Source organism: Triplophysa rosa, linkage group LG13, assembly GCF_024868665.1.
Source record: "Triplophysa rosa linkage group LG13, Trosa_1v2, whole genome shotgun sequence".
In the NCBI taxonomy this organism is placed as follows: domain Eukaryota; kingdom Metazoa; phylum Chordata; class Actinopteri; order Cypriniformes; family Nemacheilidae; genus Triplophysa; species Triplophysa rosa.
This window is the reverse complement of record NC_079902.1, coordinates 12,773,713-12,794,138: the sequence shown is the minus strand read 5'-3', so window position 1 is coordinate 12,794,138 and position 20,426 is coordinate 12,773,713. Positions and strand designations below refer to the sequence as shown.

The 20,426-nt window shown below is 40.0% G+C and overlaps 3 protein-coding genes across 6 annotated transcripts in view; 1 reads left to right on the top strand and 2 right to left on the bottom strand.

The window, feature by feature from the left end:
- zdhhc9 (zinc finger DHHC-type palmitoyltransferase 9) overlaps positions 1-12,672 on the bottom strand; it is a 31,332-nt gene extending 18,660 nt beyond the window's left edge. Inside the window, exon 1 of the mRNA XM_057349269.1 lies at positions 11,810-12,672. Coding sequence (XP_057205252.1) covers positions 11,810-11,973 — 164 coding nt within the window. The 5' untranslated portion in view covers positions 11,974-12,672. The remainder of the gene's footprint in view (positions 1-11,809) is intronic.
- On the top strand, positions 11,813-17,126 carry c1galt1c1 (C1GALT1-specific chaperone 1). Of its 4 annotated transcripts, none has more exons than XM_057349275.1 (2): positions 11,813-11,924; positions 15,439-17,126. In XM_057349275.1, the coding sequence occupies exon 2, from the start codon at positions 15,452-15,454 to the stop codon at positions 16,397-16,399; it is 948 nt and encodes a 315-aa protein (XP_057205258.1). In that variant the 5' UTR covers positions 11,813-11,924; positions 15,439-15,451; the 3' UTR covers positions 16,400-17,126. The 4 variants fall into 4 exon arrangements, with proteins under 4 accessions (XP_057205258.1, XP_057205257.1, XP_057205256.1 ...); XM_057349274.1 differs by lacking the exon at positions 11,813-11,924 and adding an exon at positions 14,972-15,143; XM_057349273.1 differs by lacking the exon at positions 11,813-11,924 and adding an exon at positions 14,972-15,182.
- Positions 17,127-17,234: 108 nt separating this feature from the next.
- Positions 17,235-19,610, bottom strand: mcts1 (MCTS1 re-initiation and release factor). The gene is made up of 6 exons (XM_057349276.1): positions 19,435-19,610; positions 18,881-19,033; positions 18,659-18,756; positions 18,421-18,554; positions 18,188-18,255; positions 17,235-18,038 (listed from the first exon to the last, which is right to left on the bottom strand). The coding sequence occupies exons 1-6, from the start codon at positions 19,443-19,445 to the stop codon at positions 17,957-17,959; spliced, it is 546 nt and encodes a 181-aa protein (XP_057205259.1). The 5' UTR covers positions 19,446-19,610; the 3' UTR covers positions 17,235-17,956.
- Positions 19,611-20,426: the final 816 nt, after the last annotated feature.

The following is a 20,426-nucleotide window of genomic DNA, read 5'->3' as shown; positions in this document are numbered from 1 at the left end:
AAACGGACACATCACACTGGTGTGTCAGCATGCCTGAGCCCTCAGCATTGTCACTGGTACCGGTAAGACCGGCTGGATCAGTTTGATCTGTTCGGTTTTCAACTCACGGAGAAAAATCCAGAGGAAAGCTGGTCGATAAAACTTTCCGCAGACCACATCCCGAGTAGACTGCTGCAGGGAAATCCATTTATTATTGTGAAAGCAGTGGTAGGGCAGGGCGAAGCAAAAATGAGGAAAAGTCTGTGTGTGCGTGATGAATAACATCCCCTCTGATGACTTTAAGCATCCTGGACCAGCTCCGTCATCAGTTCCTCTCACAGCCCTAAGCTTCCCGGACATTACGCATCATCCGGTGCTGGATGTGACCTCTCTACCCAATCATCAATAGCACAGATAAGCCGCTCGGAATAGCAGATTTCGGTTTCCTGACACCTAAATGAGCACATAACACTTAATGGGTTTCATATAAACAAAATTAAAAACCAAATGTTTGTATTTAAGTGGACTGCTCAGAAATTGTTTGGCAAAGAACTGTGGTATAAGAACAGTTAAACAACCCTGGTATCTCGAATCACACAAACACAAATAATAACACAAAGCCACTCCTGTCACTGTGTTCAAGCATATCCGCCCTCCTGTTTAGCCTACCTTAGTGAATTACACACGTAAAATGTCCAACACAAGGGGAAAGAAGTGTGTTCTACAGATCAGACAACATAAAGCACATCTGCAGTGTTTTGTGGTTGGGTTTAAAAAGGCCTTACTGTTTGTAAAATCAATAATGCCGTTTCATTGGTCTGGCTGGTCTCTAGGTGGAAAACAGCGAAGGATCCCCGGGGCAGGGAGGACTGACAATCATCATTACTGATTGCTTAGTGCTTGGAGCAAATATGCTCTACTCCACCAGCAAGCAAAATGAGAGGGGATTAAAAAAAGCACCTGATGGCCAAAGAGAATTAAACATCAACTGTGATTTAGGGCATGTGTGTAGACAATATTACTTACTTGACACAAGTGGGTGGATAATACATGTTGAAGGTGATGAATATTGAGAGATGATGAGTATTTTCGAGTATTTATAATTATTGTTTGGTTCCAAAATGAGATAACTCCGTTTTTTAAAATGATCAAAAATCATGTTTTTTATAATGTTATCATGTTTTTATTGTTTTATTGTGTTAGTTGGCTGTATTTTTTTTTAACCAACTGCAGTTTGATTGATATTAATTGGAATGCAAAATTTAAAAAATACATGATTTTAAAAAAATAAATAAAAATGGAGTTCTCATTTTGGAACCAAACTTTTCATATATATATATATATATATGCATATATATATTTACAGCTGTGGAAAAAAATTAGAGACCATTTCAAATTTTAATTTAATCAGCATTCTACATGTAATGTTACAATTCCAGTCCAGTATCTGTTAAATTTCAACCAAATCAAACCTCAGGAATGTGAAAGACTAACAGCATGACAAAACGCATGAAAACTGTGAAAATATTACTGTTGTATTGCTTAAAAGTGAATATGAACTTGTTTTTTTTTGCAGTATTTATGCTAGTTACAATTCTTTCATTACACGCAGTAATTTTGTTCCATCTTTTGCTGTCATTGTTTTAGTCAAAAACTTTTGTTTTACAAGTTTTCTGTTTTCGCATTATTCTGCAACATTTAATCCAAATTTCCAAAAGTATAATAAAACACTTCTATATAATGCTGTATATTAGTGTGCTAGTGTTTACATAAACCAAAATGCAATTTATTTTTTTGTGAAAATCTGGTTCTTGATGAAAAAATATGTGTGTATACACACTGTAATTCCAATACTATAACATCAAATCTCATTGTCTCTTTTTATGCAAGAACCAATGACATTTGATGTTACCAACATATCAACCGTTGTTTGATATGGACTGTGTGTACTGTACATGATCTGCACATGCAAACTTTCATGCAAATAACCACCTCATCCATTTGCAATGCAAATTTTCTAAAAATAGTATGCAATAATATCACTAACAATAATGAAATTGGGAGAGATTTGAAAGTGAATAAAAAACTAAGACAACTGTGCATAAAATGCATAAACAAATAAACCTTGCCTCCGGCCATGATGTCTTCAGCCTTTCTATGTGTTGTAGATCCCTTAAGTACACTATAGTTATGTGTGGAGAGATTTAAGATACAGAAATGGATATTTCAGCGGTCTCACTCCAACGTTTTAATGCACTGCAACACTTCCATGGATGAAAATTTAATGCAGAGCCTCTGTTAATTCTTCATAAAGAGTTTGACTAGTTAAGAGCACATTAATTATGCATTACCAGCATTAAAGTCCCAGTGAATTCCCTATTTTTTCATGAAATATTGCAGCGTTTGTTGTAAATAGTTTATCAATGTGCGTCATTCTCTTTTTAAAAATTGTATGCCCTCATAAGCTTTAGTTAAAGGCAGAAAACGCACTTCCGTCCTGTAATGACTATCCATTTTAGATGACGTATGTTAAACGGCTTGGGCGGAGCATCCGTTAACTCCTCCCCTTTAACTGTCAGTCTGCTGCCAGTTCCATTTCAAAATGCAACGGCTGTTTTTATACATTCAATCAAATCGCAGAGAAAGACGAAAGCCACGCACACTATTTTTCACATTCAAAATTCCATTTCACTCTGAGATGCGTCAAAATATGGAAGTAAAAAACGATGGCAACTTCTGGTTCACGGGGACTTTAACTCAAGAATCCTAATCCCTCATAAATGTTACAAATTTACCTCCGCTCCATATTTGCATTCACATAACACCGGGAAACAAAAATCTCAAATGATAAACTCTCCTTTGTTATAGCCCCTGCAAAGGGACATCACTATGGCCATACTAGTGCTGTAGTACTCGAGTCCGGTCTCGAGTCGTTTTTTATGATCTCGGACTTGTCTTGGACTCGTTGGTATTTGCACTCGGACTTGGTCATTGGTCTCGCCAAATGTTCTAGTCGGTCTCGACCGAGTCCAGATACTGTATATATATTTTTTTTTCTCCTTCAAAACAAAACATTGATAGAGCATGCTTCTTGTGATCCGAAAACTGTTGCCGACTCTCGACTCAAGAACGAGAGCCGCGTGTGTTCATAAGTTCTCTCTTCACACAGCAGTTCAGTTCAGTGTGTGCTGTTGGTGTAACTAAATAACTCCGGTATATTGGTTCAAGTCCTCGGGACTGTCATGCATGCCAGAAATTGAAGAACTGAATTTATTTGTGGGTAATATTAAGTGTTTACGGGAAACGCTAAACGCAAACAATTCAGGTGAACTGGTTCGACCGGTTCACTTAAAAGATTGAACCGGTTCAAATGAATGATTCGTCCGCAGCGCGAACTGAACAGCATCAATCATTCATTAGGCACGATGTCAGCGAGCAGCGGTAAATAAAATGATGGTTTTTACAAACCATAAAGAATTTATCGTCAGTGCGCTTAAAAGGAAATTTTTTGCAACAAAACTTTCTCCGAAACCTGTGGGACAACATCCAATTTTGTAAGACACCTGCAAAGGCATCACAAAGAGATGTAAGTTAATGCCATGTTTCAGAGTTAGCATTGCATTTGAGTATTTTTATAAGTTTAGAAAGTAGGGCTCAAAGATAAGATTGATCGTATTTTTATTGTCATTGCGATATGAACATGTTATTTAAGGATGGGCACCGAAACGTGCTTTTAATCGAGCCGTGGGGCCTCTGCTCTTTCTGGCAGCTCCTCTATCGAACGCGCACGAGCATAGGCAGGCGCGCACACACACACACACACACACACACAAAGGTGTTAAAAAGTTCCTTAAAAAAGTGGGGGGGATTGGTTACTTTGGGGGACACTAAGTCATAAGTTCAAGAATGGGAACATTTTCAAGTGTTTGCTGGTTATTTGTTACATTTTCTATTGGCAGAATAGGATTGTTACACTTCAATACAAAAAATGTGAAGTTACACTTCGGCTTTGTGACTTTAGTGCTATACCTAAAGTAAATAAAATTACCTTATTTTAAGGTAAAATAAAATTGTCTTTTTGATCATTACAAACAATAATGAAAATGATTATCTTAGAATAGAAGATATGCTGTCTCTTGCATCACAAACATTCTCAATAGTTAAGTATGTGGTCTTGTAGTCATGATTTTTTTTCTGTCTCTGTCTTGACTGTCTCAATTGGACTCGGTCTTGACTTGGACTCGAACCTCTTTGGACTTGGACTTGACTTGGACTCGAACCTCTTTGGACTCGGTCTTGACTTGGACTCGAACCTCTTTGGACTTGGACTTGACTTGGACTCGAACCTCTTTGGACTCGGCCTTGACTTGGACTCGAACCTCTTTGGACTTGGACTTGTCTTGGACTCCACAACGGTGGACTTGACTACAGCCCTAGGCCATACTTCAGAGCGCAAACGGACCATAGCACTGAAAACAAACACTGACCCTTGGTCTCAATCAGCTCGCTTATTCAGTAGTCAGGGCACTGACCAGGGAGTCAGACATTTTAAGGGCTGTCTCGTTCGCAAAATCCGTCCAGTGCACTGAAACGTTCGTTCCCTAAAAATTCCCACAATGCACCGCAAAAACCAGGGAGCATCGATGCTCCCTATGTTCCCTTACCGGAAATCACGTGACAAGTTTTGAAGACGTTTAACCGAAATCGCAGGAGCCAACTCAATGAACTTCATGAAACGTGATATAACTTTTGAAAAAACAAACGCTTATTTTATGTTATGTATAAAGAAACGTTGCTAGACAGGCAGGCAACACAATGTACTTAACAGTTTAATTTAATAATCAACCAAATTTGTGCACTGACATAAACAGAATAATGAAACACCGTGTCTACACCGGACTCGACCGCCGCATTACAACCTGCTTGTTCTTCCAGTGTGGACAAAATTTTAAATTATTATGGGTTCTAATGCATTTCTAATGTCTTTTGTCATGCCGGTCACGTCCGGTGTAGACATGGTGAAAGTGTTTCTCATATGTACTTCAACCAGTATTTAAAAAATAAAGTCAGAGAGATGTCGGTTTTACCGGTTGTTGATTATACCAGCTGTCAAGTATCACAACGCGCTTAAGCAGTCACGTCACAGGAAACTAAGTGAACGGTGTCCCAATGAGAAGGGAGCCGGTGTCCGCACCAATGCCCGGACCAGTGTACACGATATACTGATTCACGATCTCGGGAACAAGGGAGCTGATCGAGACACAGGGCTAGTCATTCACTTAACACTTAATCAGCACAACAAAGTCACAGCACACGACTAATTACAGAGCATTCAATGATTTTCATACAATTATGGTGGAACATTGTATGAAAATCATTGAATGCTCTGTAATTAGTCGTGTGCTGTGACCCATACAGTAAAGAGAAAAGTGAAACATGAGCCATGAGCCATGCATTGATGTGGAAGAATGAAGGGTAAACGCATTCAACAACACAATCTAATGACTGTCAACACATAAAGTGTTACTATGTAGCAATGTTTTGGGTTGAGAGTTGAACATGTATAGAGCCATACCAGTGTGACGATTTAATGAACTGTTAGGCAGAGTATGATAAAAGCGTGTGTGGCAAAGGGGCGTGGTTCAGCGAGGTCTACAGCGGGAGAGAGAGAGCTAGGAGACGAGCGGTGAGTAAATGGGGCAAGTGCAAATGACAAACACCTGTGTCTCATTTCAGTAAGTGGCGAAGAGAAGGACTACTACTGGCTGACGAACACTGGACTTCGAGAGAGAGACAGAGAGAGATTCTTTACCAGAGACTGTGAAATATATTTTGACGTTTCGGTTGTGAGCTCGAGAGGCGCAACGTCGTGTGTGACGCAGGTATTCTAATAAAGAGCCAGTAGTAGTCAAGCTGACCTCGTCCTCTTCCTTCTTTGCCTTTGAACTTGTTACAGTGGTGCCGAAACCCGGGAAGGAAGTAGGAGGGCCCCGCCATCATGCAATCTCTGTCGCCCACGCCATTTGCGGACGTGATTTCATCACTCGCGGTTGCAGTTGCTGCAGTTGAGGAACGACCATGAGGGTCGGTTCCAGGCCATCCTCCAAGCTCAGCAAGAGGACCGCGAGACGTTCCGGAGCTAGATGGACCGGGAGGTTCGGGCAGAAGGCAGCGCACCGCAGTCCCCACACACCCACCTGTTGCTAAATAAGATGGGCCAGCAGGATGATCCCGAAGCCTTCCTGGACCTTTTTGAACGAGCGGCAGAGACCAGCGGCTGGCCACGGTAACAGTGGTCCATGCGCCTTGTACCTCTACTGACGGGGGAGTCGCAGGTGGCTGCCCAGCAACTGCCCACTCAGAACCTCCTGGTCTATGACGATCTGAGGATCGTCTCATCCTACAGACGGCCGACCCTTCTTGTTGGCTCAACAGCTCCGGGACTCCTGCCGCAAATGGCTGATGGCTGAGGGAAGCGACGTCGACAAAGTCATCAACCGTGTGGTGCTGGAACAATTTGTCACCTGCCTATCCAGGAAGACGGCAGAGTGGGTCCAGTGCCACCGACCGATGTCGCTGGACTCGGCCATCCAACTGGTGGTGGATCATATGGTGGCTTGCCCCGGGGTCTGCAAACCCTTACCAGTGGCATCTCTCTCTCAACCCCCACAGACGAGACCAGTTCCCGCACCCAGGTCTCGGCCCCTAGGATTGCCGAGAGGCCCGCCCCGAGGAGGAGGAGGGACCGGACCTGGATACACCGAGGAGGCAGGAGCGTTGGCCCTGAGACCAGGGCTCCCGGCGCCTGGACCCGCATACTCCTCTGCTTCTCCGCTCTCGCCACGCACTTGCCCCACTTCCTGCCACCCGGGCGGCGGGGAGGTCTGGGCCGGTCTAGTTATTAGTACATGCTTTTCCAGGCGGCTCATTGTAATCCGATGGCAGGGCATTTAGGCTAGACAACCACACTAAATCATCTTGGCCGGGCAGTCACGAGAACGTGCGCAGGAGGTGCGCATGTCTTTTCGGGAATGTCAGCTGGTAAATCCACCGGCCTCCCCAAAAGCGCCATTGCGCCTGCTTCCTTTAATGCAGGTCCCCTTCGAACGAATTGGTATGGACCTCATCGTGCCATTAGAGCGATCACAGCAAGGGGACATGGTGGACTATGCAACACAATATCCCGAGGCGGTGCCACCGTTTCGCTTAATCTCCCACGTGGGGATCCCCCGGGAAATCATCACGGATCAAGGCACGGCGTTCAATTCACGTACGATATGCGAGCTGTACAAGTTATTGGGCATTAAATTGATTCGCACCAGCGTCTTTCAACCACAAACGGACGGTCTGGTGGAACGATTTAAATCGCACGTTAAAGAACTAAGAATGATTTGTAAGTTCATACACGAAGATGCCAAAAATTGTGACAAATGGTTGGAACCACTCTTATTCGCTGTGTGGAAGGTCCTCCGCGGGGCCTCCAAGGGGTTTTCCCCCTTCTAGCTTCTTTACGGACGTCAACCCCAAGGGGTTCTAGACGTTCTAAAAGAAACTTGGGAGGACGGACCTTCTTAAAGCAAAAATGAAATTCAGTATGTCCTGAGAACAAAACTCCATACGTTGGGTCGGCTATCTATGGAGAATTTGTTACAGGCTCATAACAGGGGAACCAATTCACGAAAGTTTACATCGGGAGATAAAGTGCTTGTATTGCTCCCAACTCAGAGTTCCAAATTACTTGCAAAGTGGCAAGGACCATTTGAGGTCACACAGCAAGTCAGAGATCTTGATTATGAGGTTGTACGGACAGATAGGAGTGGAGCACATCAAATTTACCACCTCAACCTCCTTAAAAATGGAACGAGGCGGAGTCAGTGATGCTGGCAACGGTATTGAGTGGAGAGGAGGATCTTGGGCCAGAAGCGAATACCAAGACACAGTCGCTCGCTCTGACCCCAGGGGGAGATCACCTCTCACCCTCCCAGCTCACTGACGTGGCCATGTTGCAAGCAGAATTTGCGGACGTGTTTTCCCCCCCTACCTGGCCAAACGAATCTCATTCAGCACCTTATCGAGACTGACCCAGCCGTGGTAGTGCGCAGTAGGCCATATCGTTTACCTGAACACAAGAAAAAAGTGGTTCAGACTGAATTAGATGCAATGTTGGAGATGGGGGTAATAGAAGAATCCAAAAGCGACTGGTCGAGTCCGATAGTTTTAGTAAAACGGATCCGATTCTGTGTGGATTATCGCAAAGTTAATTCTGTGTCGAAATTCAACACTTTAATTATTAGTTGACGAATTTCTTGATCGGCTGGGCACCGCTCGTTTTTACTCGACACTGGATTTAACAAAGGGATACTGGCAGATCCCCCTATCGCCTGTATCTAAAGAAAAAACGAGCCATTCACCACGCCGTTCGGATAACACCAATTCGTTACACTTTCGTTCGGATTGTTCTGGGCGCTGGCCACTTTTCAGCGCCTCATGGACCGTATCCTCCGACCCCATGCGCCATATGCCGCTGCATATCTAGACGATATCATCATCTATAGCAACGACTGGCAGCAGCATATGGAGCATCTGAGGGGCGGTCCTGAGATCGCTCAGGCTGGCTGGATATTATAGAAGGTTTGTGCCTAAATATTCGGAACTCACCTGCCCGCTGACTGATCTCACTAAAAAGGAAGCACCAGACCCGGTCCAGTGGACGGAGCAGTGTCAGCAGGCCTTTACCCAGGTCAAGGCTGCTCTGTGTGGCGGGCCGCTCTTACACTCCTAACTTTTCTCTCCCTTTCTTGCTGCAGACTGACGCGTCGGACAGAGGGTTGGGTGCGGTCCTGTCCCAGGAGATGGAGGGGAAGGAACGGGCAGTGCTGTACATTAGTCGGAAGCTCTCGAAGAGAGAGACTAAGTACAGCGCCATAGAGAAGGATTGTTTGGCCATCAGGTGGGCCATCCTCACCCTCAGATATTATCTCCTGGGACGAGAATTCACCCTCTGTTCGGATCACGCACCTCTGCAGTGGCTCCACCACATGAAGGATACCAACTCGCGGATCACTCGTTGGTATATTGCTTTGCAACCATGTAAATTCAAGGTGATCCACAGGCTGAGTGCACAGATGGCTGTGGCCGACTTTCTCTCCAGGTGGGGGGGGGGGCTGCAGACCGGATGGCTCCCCAGCCTGAGTCGGGTGGTGGGCGTATGTGGCAAGGGGGGCGTGGTTCAGCGAGGTCTACAGCGGGAGAAAGAGCTAGGAGACGAGTGGTGAGTAAATGGGGCAAGTGCAAATGACAAACAAAGAGCCAGTAGTAGTCAAGCCGACCTCGTCCTCTTCCTTCCTTGCCTTTGAACTTGTTACAGTGTGTTAAAGGTGAATTGCTATGCTGCTATGTTGATCACAATACAATACAAACCAAATTTAAAGAATGGAACTGAAATGCAGTTTTTCCAAACATTCAATTAGATTTCCAAACTTTCAATAAGATTTTTGTTGCACAATTTATTATAGAACTGACAAAACATAAGGTTTAATTGAATCTTCCTAAAAAAAAAAATTGAATGGGTCTAAAAAAAATGTCCTAAACAGACAACCAAGAGGATTAAACATACATTATGTCATAAAAAAAATCATCCCAGCTCACAGCTAAACACATTTTCGTATTGTGATATATTGGATCATGGTATTTTGTTACACCCCTTATAATAACCCACCCTGTTGTACAAACCTACTCTATGTACTAAGGTTTGTTACAGTCACTTGCAATGCCTGTGTTTGCGTACTGACACAAAGCTTTTTTTTGGCCAAGGTTGAAGACATCAAGCCACATAGCTGGCCTGGACACATGCTTTGATGTTATTCTTTTAGCCAACACTGAATTGATAACCTCTGGCCAAGGTGCTGGTTCAGCATTGTGGCTCTCTATCTGCTTTGACACACACAAAGTGAAGATTTGTCACAGAGGTATTTGTCTACATTATTACTTCTGCCTATCATTATGTCTCACGGTTCTTAATCTGACATCCCAAAAACAGGTGATCACACGCGTACATGCAATGTCACACGCACATAGCCAAAAATGACAAAAACACTATTATATACAGTGCATAAAATATACTTCTGTGTTAGAATGGCATCTCAGTCCTAAATAGCTACATAGAACTATAAGCTAATTTATAGAGTAATTAAAAGGATGCTGTAGAAGGATTATATTTTCCTACCAGACAGAAAGAGCACAAGACATAATATATTTGAAAGAACTAACTGTTCAAAGTCCATTTTAACTAATCAGTCTTGTATTTGGTAACTGTTGAGAGATTAACTTCCCACAGAGCCCAGAGACAGACAGCACTTAACAAAAAATAAAATTTTAATTCATAAGGGGCAGAGTGCCAGCAATGGAAAAAAAGTATTAGGGATGGCCAAGGACAACAGATTATTAAAGTACTTAGTATATGTTCCTGCAATACATGTTTCACAATCTCTGAAAAGAATATCTAATCTGAAGGTCTTTCACAAACACTGCCCTCCACACTAAACTGCAGGTACTAAGTGAAATTGAAAATTTCCACTAAACACACCAAAAAGCACCACATAAATACCCTTGGATATTAATAAATCTGTTTGTGTTGTGATATTTATAGCTGGAATTTTATCTGAGCTGATAGCGCTCTTAAAGCTACTATTTGGGAAAATGCAGTTTCTGGTACTAATGTTACTGTGATGTGGTTTTAAATAAAGGTACTCATGACTCCCCAATGAGAGTTTCAGTTTCAAAACCAGAAATTGCTTAAAAAATAAAAAACAGATCAAACACTAAAATGGTAGAACCTTTTTTACACTGTGTAGTTGGTCATCTCCTTATGGCTTATGATGCTGTTTGCAATACTTTTTGCACTTTGTCTCTATGCTAATACATCTTCCCCTTGAGGACTAATTATGGGGATCAGCAATATGAGCATGATGTGCAGCAAACTACAGGACAGTAGCTACTATACCCAGTTCAGCTCCATACAAGACTGTCAGTTATATCAGTCTAATCTGTGACCAGAGGAAGGCTAGGCAAGACCTTCCTGTGTGTTTATGAACAGCCCCAATAAAGGATCCAAGATATGGGCAGGGCAGCATTCTTAGGAAAGGCAAATCGTGCACGTCATAGTGAGTCCACACAAGGGATCTCATATCCACCCAATGCTGTTGCTTTATCAACATGAACACAAAGCAATAATACCTGAATCATGAACGGTGTTTATTTTTGGTTAAAATGTATTTCATGAAAATGTTTAAACAGAAACCACTGGGGTCTTTTTTGTTCATATTATCAAGTGAGAAATAAAAAGAAAGAAAAAATAAAAGGTCTCTGTATGCTAAGAAAATGATAGAAAATTCCAATTTGAGAGCAAAAATATAATTACTGTAAATAAAAATATGAATAAAAACGAGCATATATTACAAGCTGACACACTGTAATACAGCTGTCATATCTGAGACACGGTTTATTACTTCCAAACAAAAGAGGCCTGTGATCTCTCCCTACTAAAACCGATGTACACTAACTAACTACTACATTTTCTGTCAGGCGCCAAACAAAACCTTTAACATTGCTTATTAAACAAATGTAGTTGCTCGTGAATTGCACACTTAACAATATTTTGTAATTCTTTTAAAATGGATTTAAACCGCACGCGCTTCCATTATAATGGAAGCTGCCCAAATTGACAGCGCGCGCACTTGCTCCGTTTATTATCATGGAAGCGCTGTAGGTCTGTAGCGCGTGCTCGCATCGTACATATACGGTCTCATAAACACCAATAACATGCACTTACTCGAAGCCGAAGAAGAGAGAGCAGGTTCCAATGATGAGAAATAAGGTCAGGTAAAATACTCCTTTCTGTCGAGCCATCATAACCCGTCCATCGCAGCAGAACGTGTTCTTCCCAGGTAATTTCTCCCATTTTCGAACCTTCCGTGCAATCATCACCGCCGACATGGTGGCTAATGAAGCGCTGTAAACTTAATATCAGCCTTTTGAATAAATAAGAGTCCACTAAATGATTAACCTGCGTTTAGGACACGCAGAAGACAGAAATGATAAAAATGCAAGAGTTCAAAGGGCTTCTCTGCTGCAGGCATACGATTCTTCCTTCTTCGTGTGTAAGACGTGTTTGTAGGTTACCTCCCGTATATCCGTCTGTTTTCTCATAAATCTTCAATGTTTTAGTCTTTGCAGCAGTCTGCCGCTCTACATATCTGCTATCTTGGACTCAAAATCCACAGCTGAAGTCCCAATCAAATATATAAAGGCAATATTCGCATCCACACGCGAAGATTTGCCATGTTGGCTTTCAAAAACATGCACTTCAACACACCTGAAAAGTGACTTCCTTCAAAGCGTGCACAGATTTAAAATGAGAACGCTGAACTGAAAGAAATAAGTGCGTAAATGTTACAAACACATCTGGAGATTAGACCTTGACCGACTGACGTTTGTCTTTAGGCTGTATGCGTCTATCCCGAGGATTATCCTTCCTTTGTTCTCTCAAAAAGATATACAATAAAAAATATGTCAAATCCAATGTTACCTATGCATGTTATTTGAAAATGATCTGTGTAATGTGTACGAGTGAAATCTTTTCTCGTAAAATGCAAGCAGGGCTGGATTCCTCGGGAGCAGGAAACACGCCTAGATTGAAATGTCTCTTCTTAAAGGGCCAGTGCCTCACTGTACAGGGAACAAAGGAATTTCGTCTCCTAATACTAATAATATCTAACCCATCATTTAACAAATCAAATTGACGGTGTGAAATATTGTCCCTTGACAGAACAATTATATTTTGGCATGTAGGTAGATTAATGTTTTCCTCAATTTTAGAGATGTTTCAGCAGATCTTGCACCTGTCATGAGATTTATGTAGGCTAAAAAAATACACGCAATGCCACAATTGTTGTTGCACTGGCAGCATTTGTTTATTTGTTTATTTTGTATTGTTTGTGCATCTGTAGTCCGTGTTCATGGTTTTGGTAAAAACGTCCTAAATGCTGAATGTTTGCACACAGTTTTCCAGGACACTAAATATCTCTTCTTTTTGCCCTGCAAAGAATAAAACAATGCTGCTGATGTTGCTGCTTCTTACTTTCTTTGCTTTGTTGCAAAGACATTTTTGGGGTGATTTGGATGTCTTCCTCTTATCAAACAAATAGACTATAATTTAATATAATTTCAGCATGAGCTCCCCAGATGTCTTAAAAGAATCTTTTATCAGTTACTCACCCTCATGTCATTCCAAACTTAATAAATAAATGATAACAAGTTTTTATTTAGTAAACTATCCATTGGGAGCTAAAAAATACGCTTTCTGTATTTCTTATTGTTTGTGCATCAATGATTTCAAAAGTAAGTTTCTATTCTGATGAAAAATAAAGGGTGCCAGCAGGATGTGTGATGTGTCATGCAGCATTTACCATGACAGAGTCATCAAAAATTATATCTTACAGCGGATGTCAAACGCACCTAATAACAGACAGGTCTGACTCGGTTGTAAAACCAATCAAAACTTCTAATTCAGGTATATTACCTGCGCTTTAACACTCAGCCTGTTCATTTAACAACATTCTTTATGTGGAGTCCTTCAAATAAAGTAAGTCGTGCTGGAGAAAAGTTTAGGCTGCAATGGAGTAAAGTGACAAAGCGGAATGTCAACATATGATCTAAGACGTCTTAAAATTACTGATATTATGAGTTATATTTTGCTGTTAATAGATGCGTCTGCTAAAATTCTATGATGATTACACCCTGGCTCCATAGCGTTAAAAGAAAACTGCATAGTAGCCTATGTTTTATAGACAAATGACAGACAAAAAGCTGATTTGAGACCAGTGCCTTGAACTTTGATTTCCCTGGAAACAGACAGGTTGCTAGGGTTAGTTTTAATACCATCTATCTAATGAATGTCAATATGTTTACATTTGCCTGTTTCTAAAGCACATCAATAACTTGTAGATATGTGTTTTGATTGAAATGACATTAATAGGACTAATGCAATTATTGTCATTGCCTATAGCTTAAGTCGGTTTTTAGTTAGTTAGATCACAACATCCATCTTAAATGTTTTATAGGGAGGAAAATATAATTGTTATGAACTTAAATATGTCTTTAAAATTTGTATTATTAAACATTTCCAGCATTTTAAGTGGAATGTGAGTTCATAGAAAGCACGCACTAAAATCTTGAGGGTTCTTCACTATTTAATCAAATTAATTCCAGTAATACTGACTGATTTGTGTTCATGCTATTTAGTTTAAATTATTATCGATAGCTCAAATTGTATTACATTTTAAAGTATCAAAATTTGCCCCACAATTTTTGGAGTAGTGGTGCCGCCCCTGGCATAGAAACACAATCATGAAGCGCACATATCAAATATTTGTTTCCAAAACAAAAGGTTTATTTTTATACCAAACTGTAAACAATTTTGTGTGCTGTTATGCGGTTGAAAGTAAAATAAATCCAGGTTTAACATATAATTCCATATAGGGCTATCCTACTCAATATTACTGTTGTGTTGTGCAATTCAAAGAAAAACTATTAGTATGCATGTGGGGGGGGGGTCTCAGGTCTTGACTTTGCTTAGGGCCCCCAAAATGATAAACACGCCCCCGTGTACAAATAAAGAGATAGTGTTCCCTCTCTCTTTACAGGTTTGAAAACTAAAAAACAAAATACCATCATTTACCAATAGGCGGCAGACTTGTGCTTTATTTACATTTATTTACAAATTCACTGTTTTGAACTGAAATTATTTTATGGTAGTCAACTAATAAAATTAGAAAATTGTTCAACACTATTATCAGAAATGACATGTTAAATTCCCTGAACCATTTGAGGAAAAGGGCGGTTGTAGTTTTAACCGTCTCATTCCTGTGCGAGTCAACCTGTAAAGAACTACATTTCCCTTACTGCCTTCGGCTCAGATTAAACATCCGTTTGCGGAAAGCGATCTACTGGCTTGTTGTGCTGCACTGCAATCAGATTACCTCCAGTAATCCGAGCTAAAGGATATGAAAGAGGACAGGTCAAACTGACTCTAGAACAGATACTACACTTAAAAGTGGTTTTATATTTTCCGGCTGTGAACACGGAACTAGATGCGACGGTGTCGAGTACGTGTTGCGGACTTGCGATTGTAAATTATAGTAACAGTACGTATTTAAATGTGTTGTTTTAGTCTACTGTTGACCACGTTTTGTTATTATTACGCTCATCTGTTGTAAGTACAGTAAACTTGGATAACTGCTTGTTGCGAACAGTTGTAAAAATATATATTTTTAGTTATTATAGGAGACTGTTTTTGCTGCCACTGATATCCTAATATTATGTAGGCTATAATGTAATAGATTGTTGTAGCATTCAGTGCCTTTGTTCTGTTCAAATGATTTGTATTTAATTCTATTACAGGTAAATATCCAACATGATGTCTGAGGGTTGTTCGTTCATGAAGGGCATGTTTCTAGGGGGCATCTTTTGTCTGGTCATGTCTCTGTTTGGCACCTTTAGTCCAGGACCCCAGGGTGACGGTCATCTCCACCATCATCTAAAACCTGTTAGCAAAGATGAACTTCAAAAGTTATCTGAGGCCCAGATGTATGACCTCACCCAACAGGTTCGAGTGTACTGTGTCATTATGGTGACCCCCAAGCTCCTTGTTTATTGGGCGACAGCCAATGATACCTGGAGCAAACACTGTGACAAATCTGTGTTCTACACCTCAGAGTCTTCCAAAGCTCTAGAGGCATTGGACCTACAGGAGGATGATGAGTGGGCTAGGCTACGCAAAGCCATCACACACGCCTATGAGAATGCTGGAGACCTGCGCTGGTTCTTCGTGGCCCGGCCCACCACTTTTGCAATTATTGAAAACCTGAAGTATTTGGTATTAGAGAAAGACCCGAGCCAGCCCTTTTACATTGGCCGCACTGAAAAGTCTGGAGAGCTGGAGTATGTGGAATATGACGGTGGGATTGTGTTGAGTTATGAGGCGATGAAGAGGCTGGTGGAGATATTCAAAGATGAGGAGAAATGTCCAGCGCGAGGCCATGCCTTGTGGAAGATGTCGGAAGAGAAGCAGCTCGCCACATGTTTGAAATACAGTGGAGTGTTTGCCGAAAACGGCGAGGATGCACAAGGCAAATCTCTTTTTAACAAGAAAAGCGTTACCTCTATGATTTCTGACAGCATGGGCAAAAACCCAAATGATGTCGTGGAGTCCTGTTGTTCTGATTTGGCGATTACCTTTGGTGGCATGCCTGCAGGCCAGATGCAGGTCATGATGTATGGTGTCTACAGACTTCGTCCTTATGGACACGATTTTCACGATTCTTTGACATTTTTGCCTCCTAAAGACTCGGACAATGACTAATTCACTTTATGATTTGGTGTTTACTGTGTTACACAGGGTTCAAAGAATGTTGATCTTAATGTGTCATTTTTACACTAGGTGCAGGGGTAAAGATTTGCAGTATGTACTTTATTTTGTATTATGTGCTTTGAAGGTGGTTGCTGGTATATAAGCTGAGGGGTTTTCTTCTGTGTTCTGGCTAAATCGAAACCTAATCACTATTACCAAAATCAGTAAGAAAATGGAAGTTGTTAAATTAAACATAAGGGGTTAAAAACGGATAATTTTGAGCACTGAATGAAAATGAATCCTTGGTTTTAAGATTTATTTGCAGTATGATGCAAAGTGAAACGCTTCAGATGTGTAATTTATGCACATGGAACTTGCATTTACCCATTAAAATGTATTTAATGACAAACTGGAAGTTGTTCCTGCTGTATGACAGGAGCTCTTTGATCCAGCTATGTTAAATTGTTTTTTACATTTACTTTTCTTTTGATAGTGAAATGGCAAGAAGGACAGTCTAAAGATTTCAAGGCTTTCCACACTGGATGCGCGATACGTTACAACAAATGCTTCGTTTTTAATGGGCTTGCCGCATCATTCGTGCCTGGTGTAGACAGGGTGATATCTGTTTTTGTTTGGAATTGTACTTTGTTGAAGTTTAGGGAAGTTCTTGCACGACAAACTGCACAGCATTTACACTGTTTGAACTAGTAAAATTTTGGAATTATATTTTATTTTTTGAGTCATTGTCTTTTTACAATACAAGTCAATTCATAGTTCTCATTAGGGTTACCTTTGAAATAAAGTATTTACATTTTATGTTGGTGATTGTTATGTAGCAGAGCTTCCCCCAAAAACGTATACAAAAGGTTCTGGGCCCCAAAATTCTGCTGAAGTCATGACTCATGTATGTCCTTGTATGAATTGCGTGATTTGTTTTTGCGTGATACATTTACTATACTATAATTACTACATTATAGTACAATTTATTTCCGTTTATTATGGTAAATACTATTGTATATTACAGTATTCACGTGGGCTACCACAAAACTTGAAGTTTCTAATATATTGTATTTGTAATCGATCTGCATATTACAAATGACATCCATGCGTGACAGTAGCAGCACATTTAGTTTACCCGTTTTTCTTTTTTTATAAGTATGTTTTTATTGAATATTTGAAAATTCTGATTTAGCATAAGCCAGGGGTTTTCTAACCTCTCCTGGAGGACTCCAGTTTGCACATTTTGTATGTCTCCCTTATCTGACACAACCAATTCAGGTCTTGCAGTCTCTACTAATAAGCTGATGAGTTCTGTTATTATAAGTTACAGTCCTTTCTTCTTAAATATGCACATATATATCTGAGCTGCAATGGCACAATTCAGCTCTCACTGTAGCAACAGACCATTCCAAATTGACTTAAATGCAGGTTTTATTTGTGCATTAAAATGGGGTTGCTTTCAAATCATTAAGCATGATACACAGTTAATTTGTTAATTAAAGTCCATTTGTGTAAACAGAAGACGGGCTGCCTGTTGACAAGGGGTCCCAATGATCCACAAACTCATGTCTACTTATATGTCTTCATGTGCCATAGTCCATCATTCAGATAGTGAACGTTCTCAATTCCAATTCCCTTGTTTACTTTCTCTCTGTTCAGTGAAGCAACACAAGAAAATATTTGTGTAAAGTCAGGTTATCTGTTCCACAAAACTGTAACTCAGAAGGATATAAAATGAAATGGCACAAAATTTAGTTTTAGTAAATATGAGACTTGCATGACATGATTAAAGATACTTACATGTTGTGTGCTGACATCTTCATGACTCCTACACAGAGTGCATGCTGTTTACCTTCTGCCATTATAGCCTGAAAACAAAAACTTAAGGACAACAACCTGCATTTTGACACATACACGTCAGAATTATTTGACTGAAACTTATTCAGGTAACTCAATTTAACATTTAACCTCTATTTATAACATCAGAAAATATTTGGAAAAACCAGAGGGGCACAGATCATTTGGAAAGATACAACTACTGTGTCTGTTTCAGCAGGGTAGAGTTTGGCTCCTGGTGATGTAAGGCCTGGGCACATGATATTGGCTCCACTCAGAACAAATTTGATGGCTCCTTTATCTACTTGTTGGTGTGGCAGTATGAAGGGAACTGGAAGACAGAAACATCATTGCCACGCATTAGCTTTACCGAATGAAATATACGTGTAACGTGATCTCCCTGCTACATATTAAAATCAAAAGTGTCTTTCTTACATTTGTGTAGAAGTCTGAGGGTGGGATAAAATGGTCCCTCTCTCTGTCTGAAGAAAAGCAGCTCTCCATTTACAGTAAGAATTTCAATATGTTCATGACTGTAGACATAAGCAAAATAGACACAGCATATTTAATGTAAAACTAGCTTGACAGCTTTTAAACACTATATTTTAGTAGTCTTAATATTGAATATAAATACTGACGATCAGGAATAGCTCTTACCATCTCACAATTTTGACAGGGTCTTTTTTGGGCATGATTTGGTTGAGCCATTCATCGATGTAGGGAAACTGATCTAACAGTTGATTCTTTATGCCCTTGATTACAGATGTCTTCAGTTGAATACAGTTTGAAACATTCTCCTTTTCATCGAATCTAAGACAACAAGGAGAAAGAATGAAGTGTGCACAGTCCATGGGTTTAATGTTAAAAACAGTATGACGTGTCTCTGTCTGACAAGACATATGCAAACATTAAAAAACAAAAACGACAAAGAATTCATACTGGACTGAATGTGTGATGCAGAATCACACAATTACCCATAAATACCATACGCATGTTAGCAGGTAGCTACACCACTTGCTGTCTCAGATAAAAAATATAAAGCATTCAACACGTTAGGATACCATATTTAAAAAGTGGTGGACTCATAAATAAAAGAGTTATCATAACCACTGAGATGGAAAAGCCAAATGAAGCACTCCACAAACCCTAACGGTAACAATGCTAAGTTGTGTTAGCTAGCGTTCATGGGGTTGACAACGGCTCAAGCTTACTTTTTAAACATCCTTGCGGGTCGTTATCGTCACTCTTTTCCTCTTACTGTCCTATAGCTGTAATTTTTTGCTAAACTAAGTAAATAAAAACTAAAGATTCAGTTGAATATGGATTGATTAACTCCACGCTCTACGTCAACAGCAGGTGACTCCTGTTTACGACATTTACGACAGTTGTCGTAGGTCAACACATACAGAAACTACAAAAACTGATTGGTCTTTGCTAACAGTATTTCACATAAGTTTGATTTTAGTGATCAAACAGTATTACATCTGACTAACTATAAAAAAAAAGTATATTTATCAATGTCAATCCAATAATACCAAGTTTTCCATCTAGTTTTTTTCTCCATACAGCATTGAAAATGTTATCCATTTTTATGAATGTTATAATTTGGCTTCCTATTTAAATTTTCTTTCTTTTTAAACTCTTAATTCAATTAAATGTTTTACAAATTATGTGAAAATAAACTCAAGTTTGAACAGTCATGTTAAACTGTAAATAAATCATGGTTCGATATATTTTTATTTTAAATGTAAAAAGTGGACCAGCTCACCCCACAATTCTTTACCATTGAACATACAGGTGCTGGTCATATAATTAGAATATCATCAAAAAGTTGATTTATTTCACTAATTCCATTCAAAAAGTGAAACTTGTATATTATATTCATTCATTACACACAGACTGATATATTTCAAATGTTTATTTCTTTTAATTTGATGATTATAACTGNATACAGGTGCTGGTCATATAATTAGAATATCATCAAAAAGTTGATTTATTTCACTAATTCCATTCAAAAAGCGAAACTTGTATATTATATTCATTCATTACACACAGACTGATATATTTCAAATGTTTATTTCTTTTAATTTGATGATTATAACTGACAACTAATGAAAATCCCAAATTCAGTATCTCAGAAAATTAGAATATTACTTAAGACCAAAACAAAGAACGGATTTTTAGAAATCTTGGCCAACTGAAA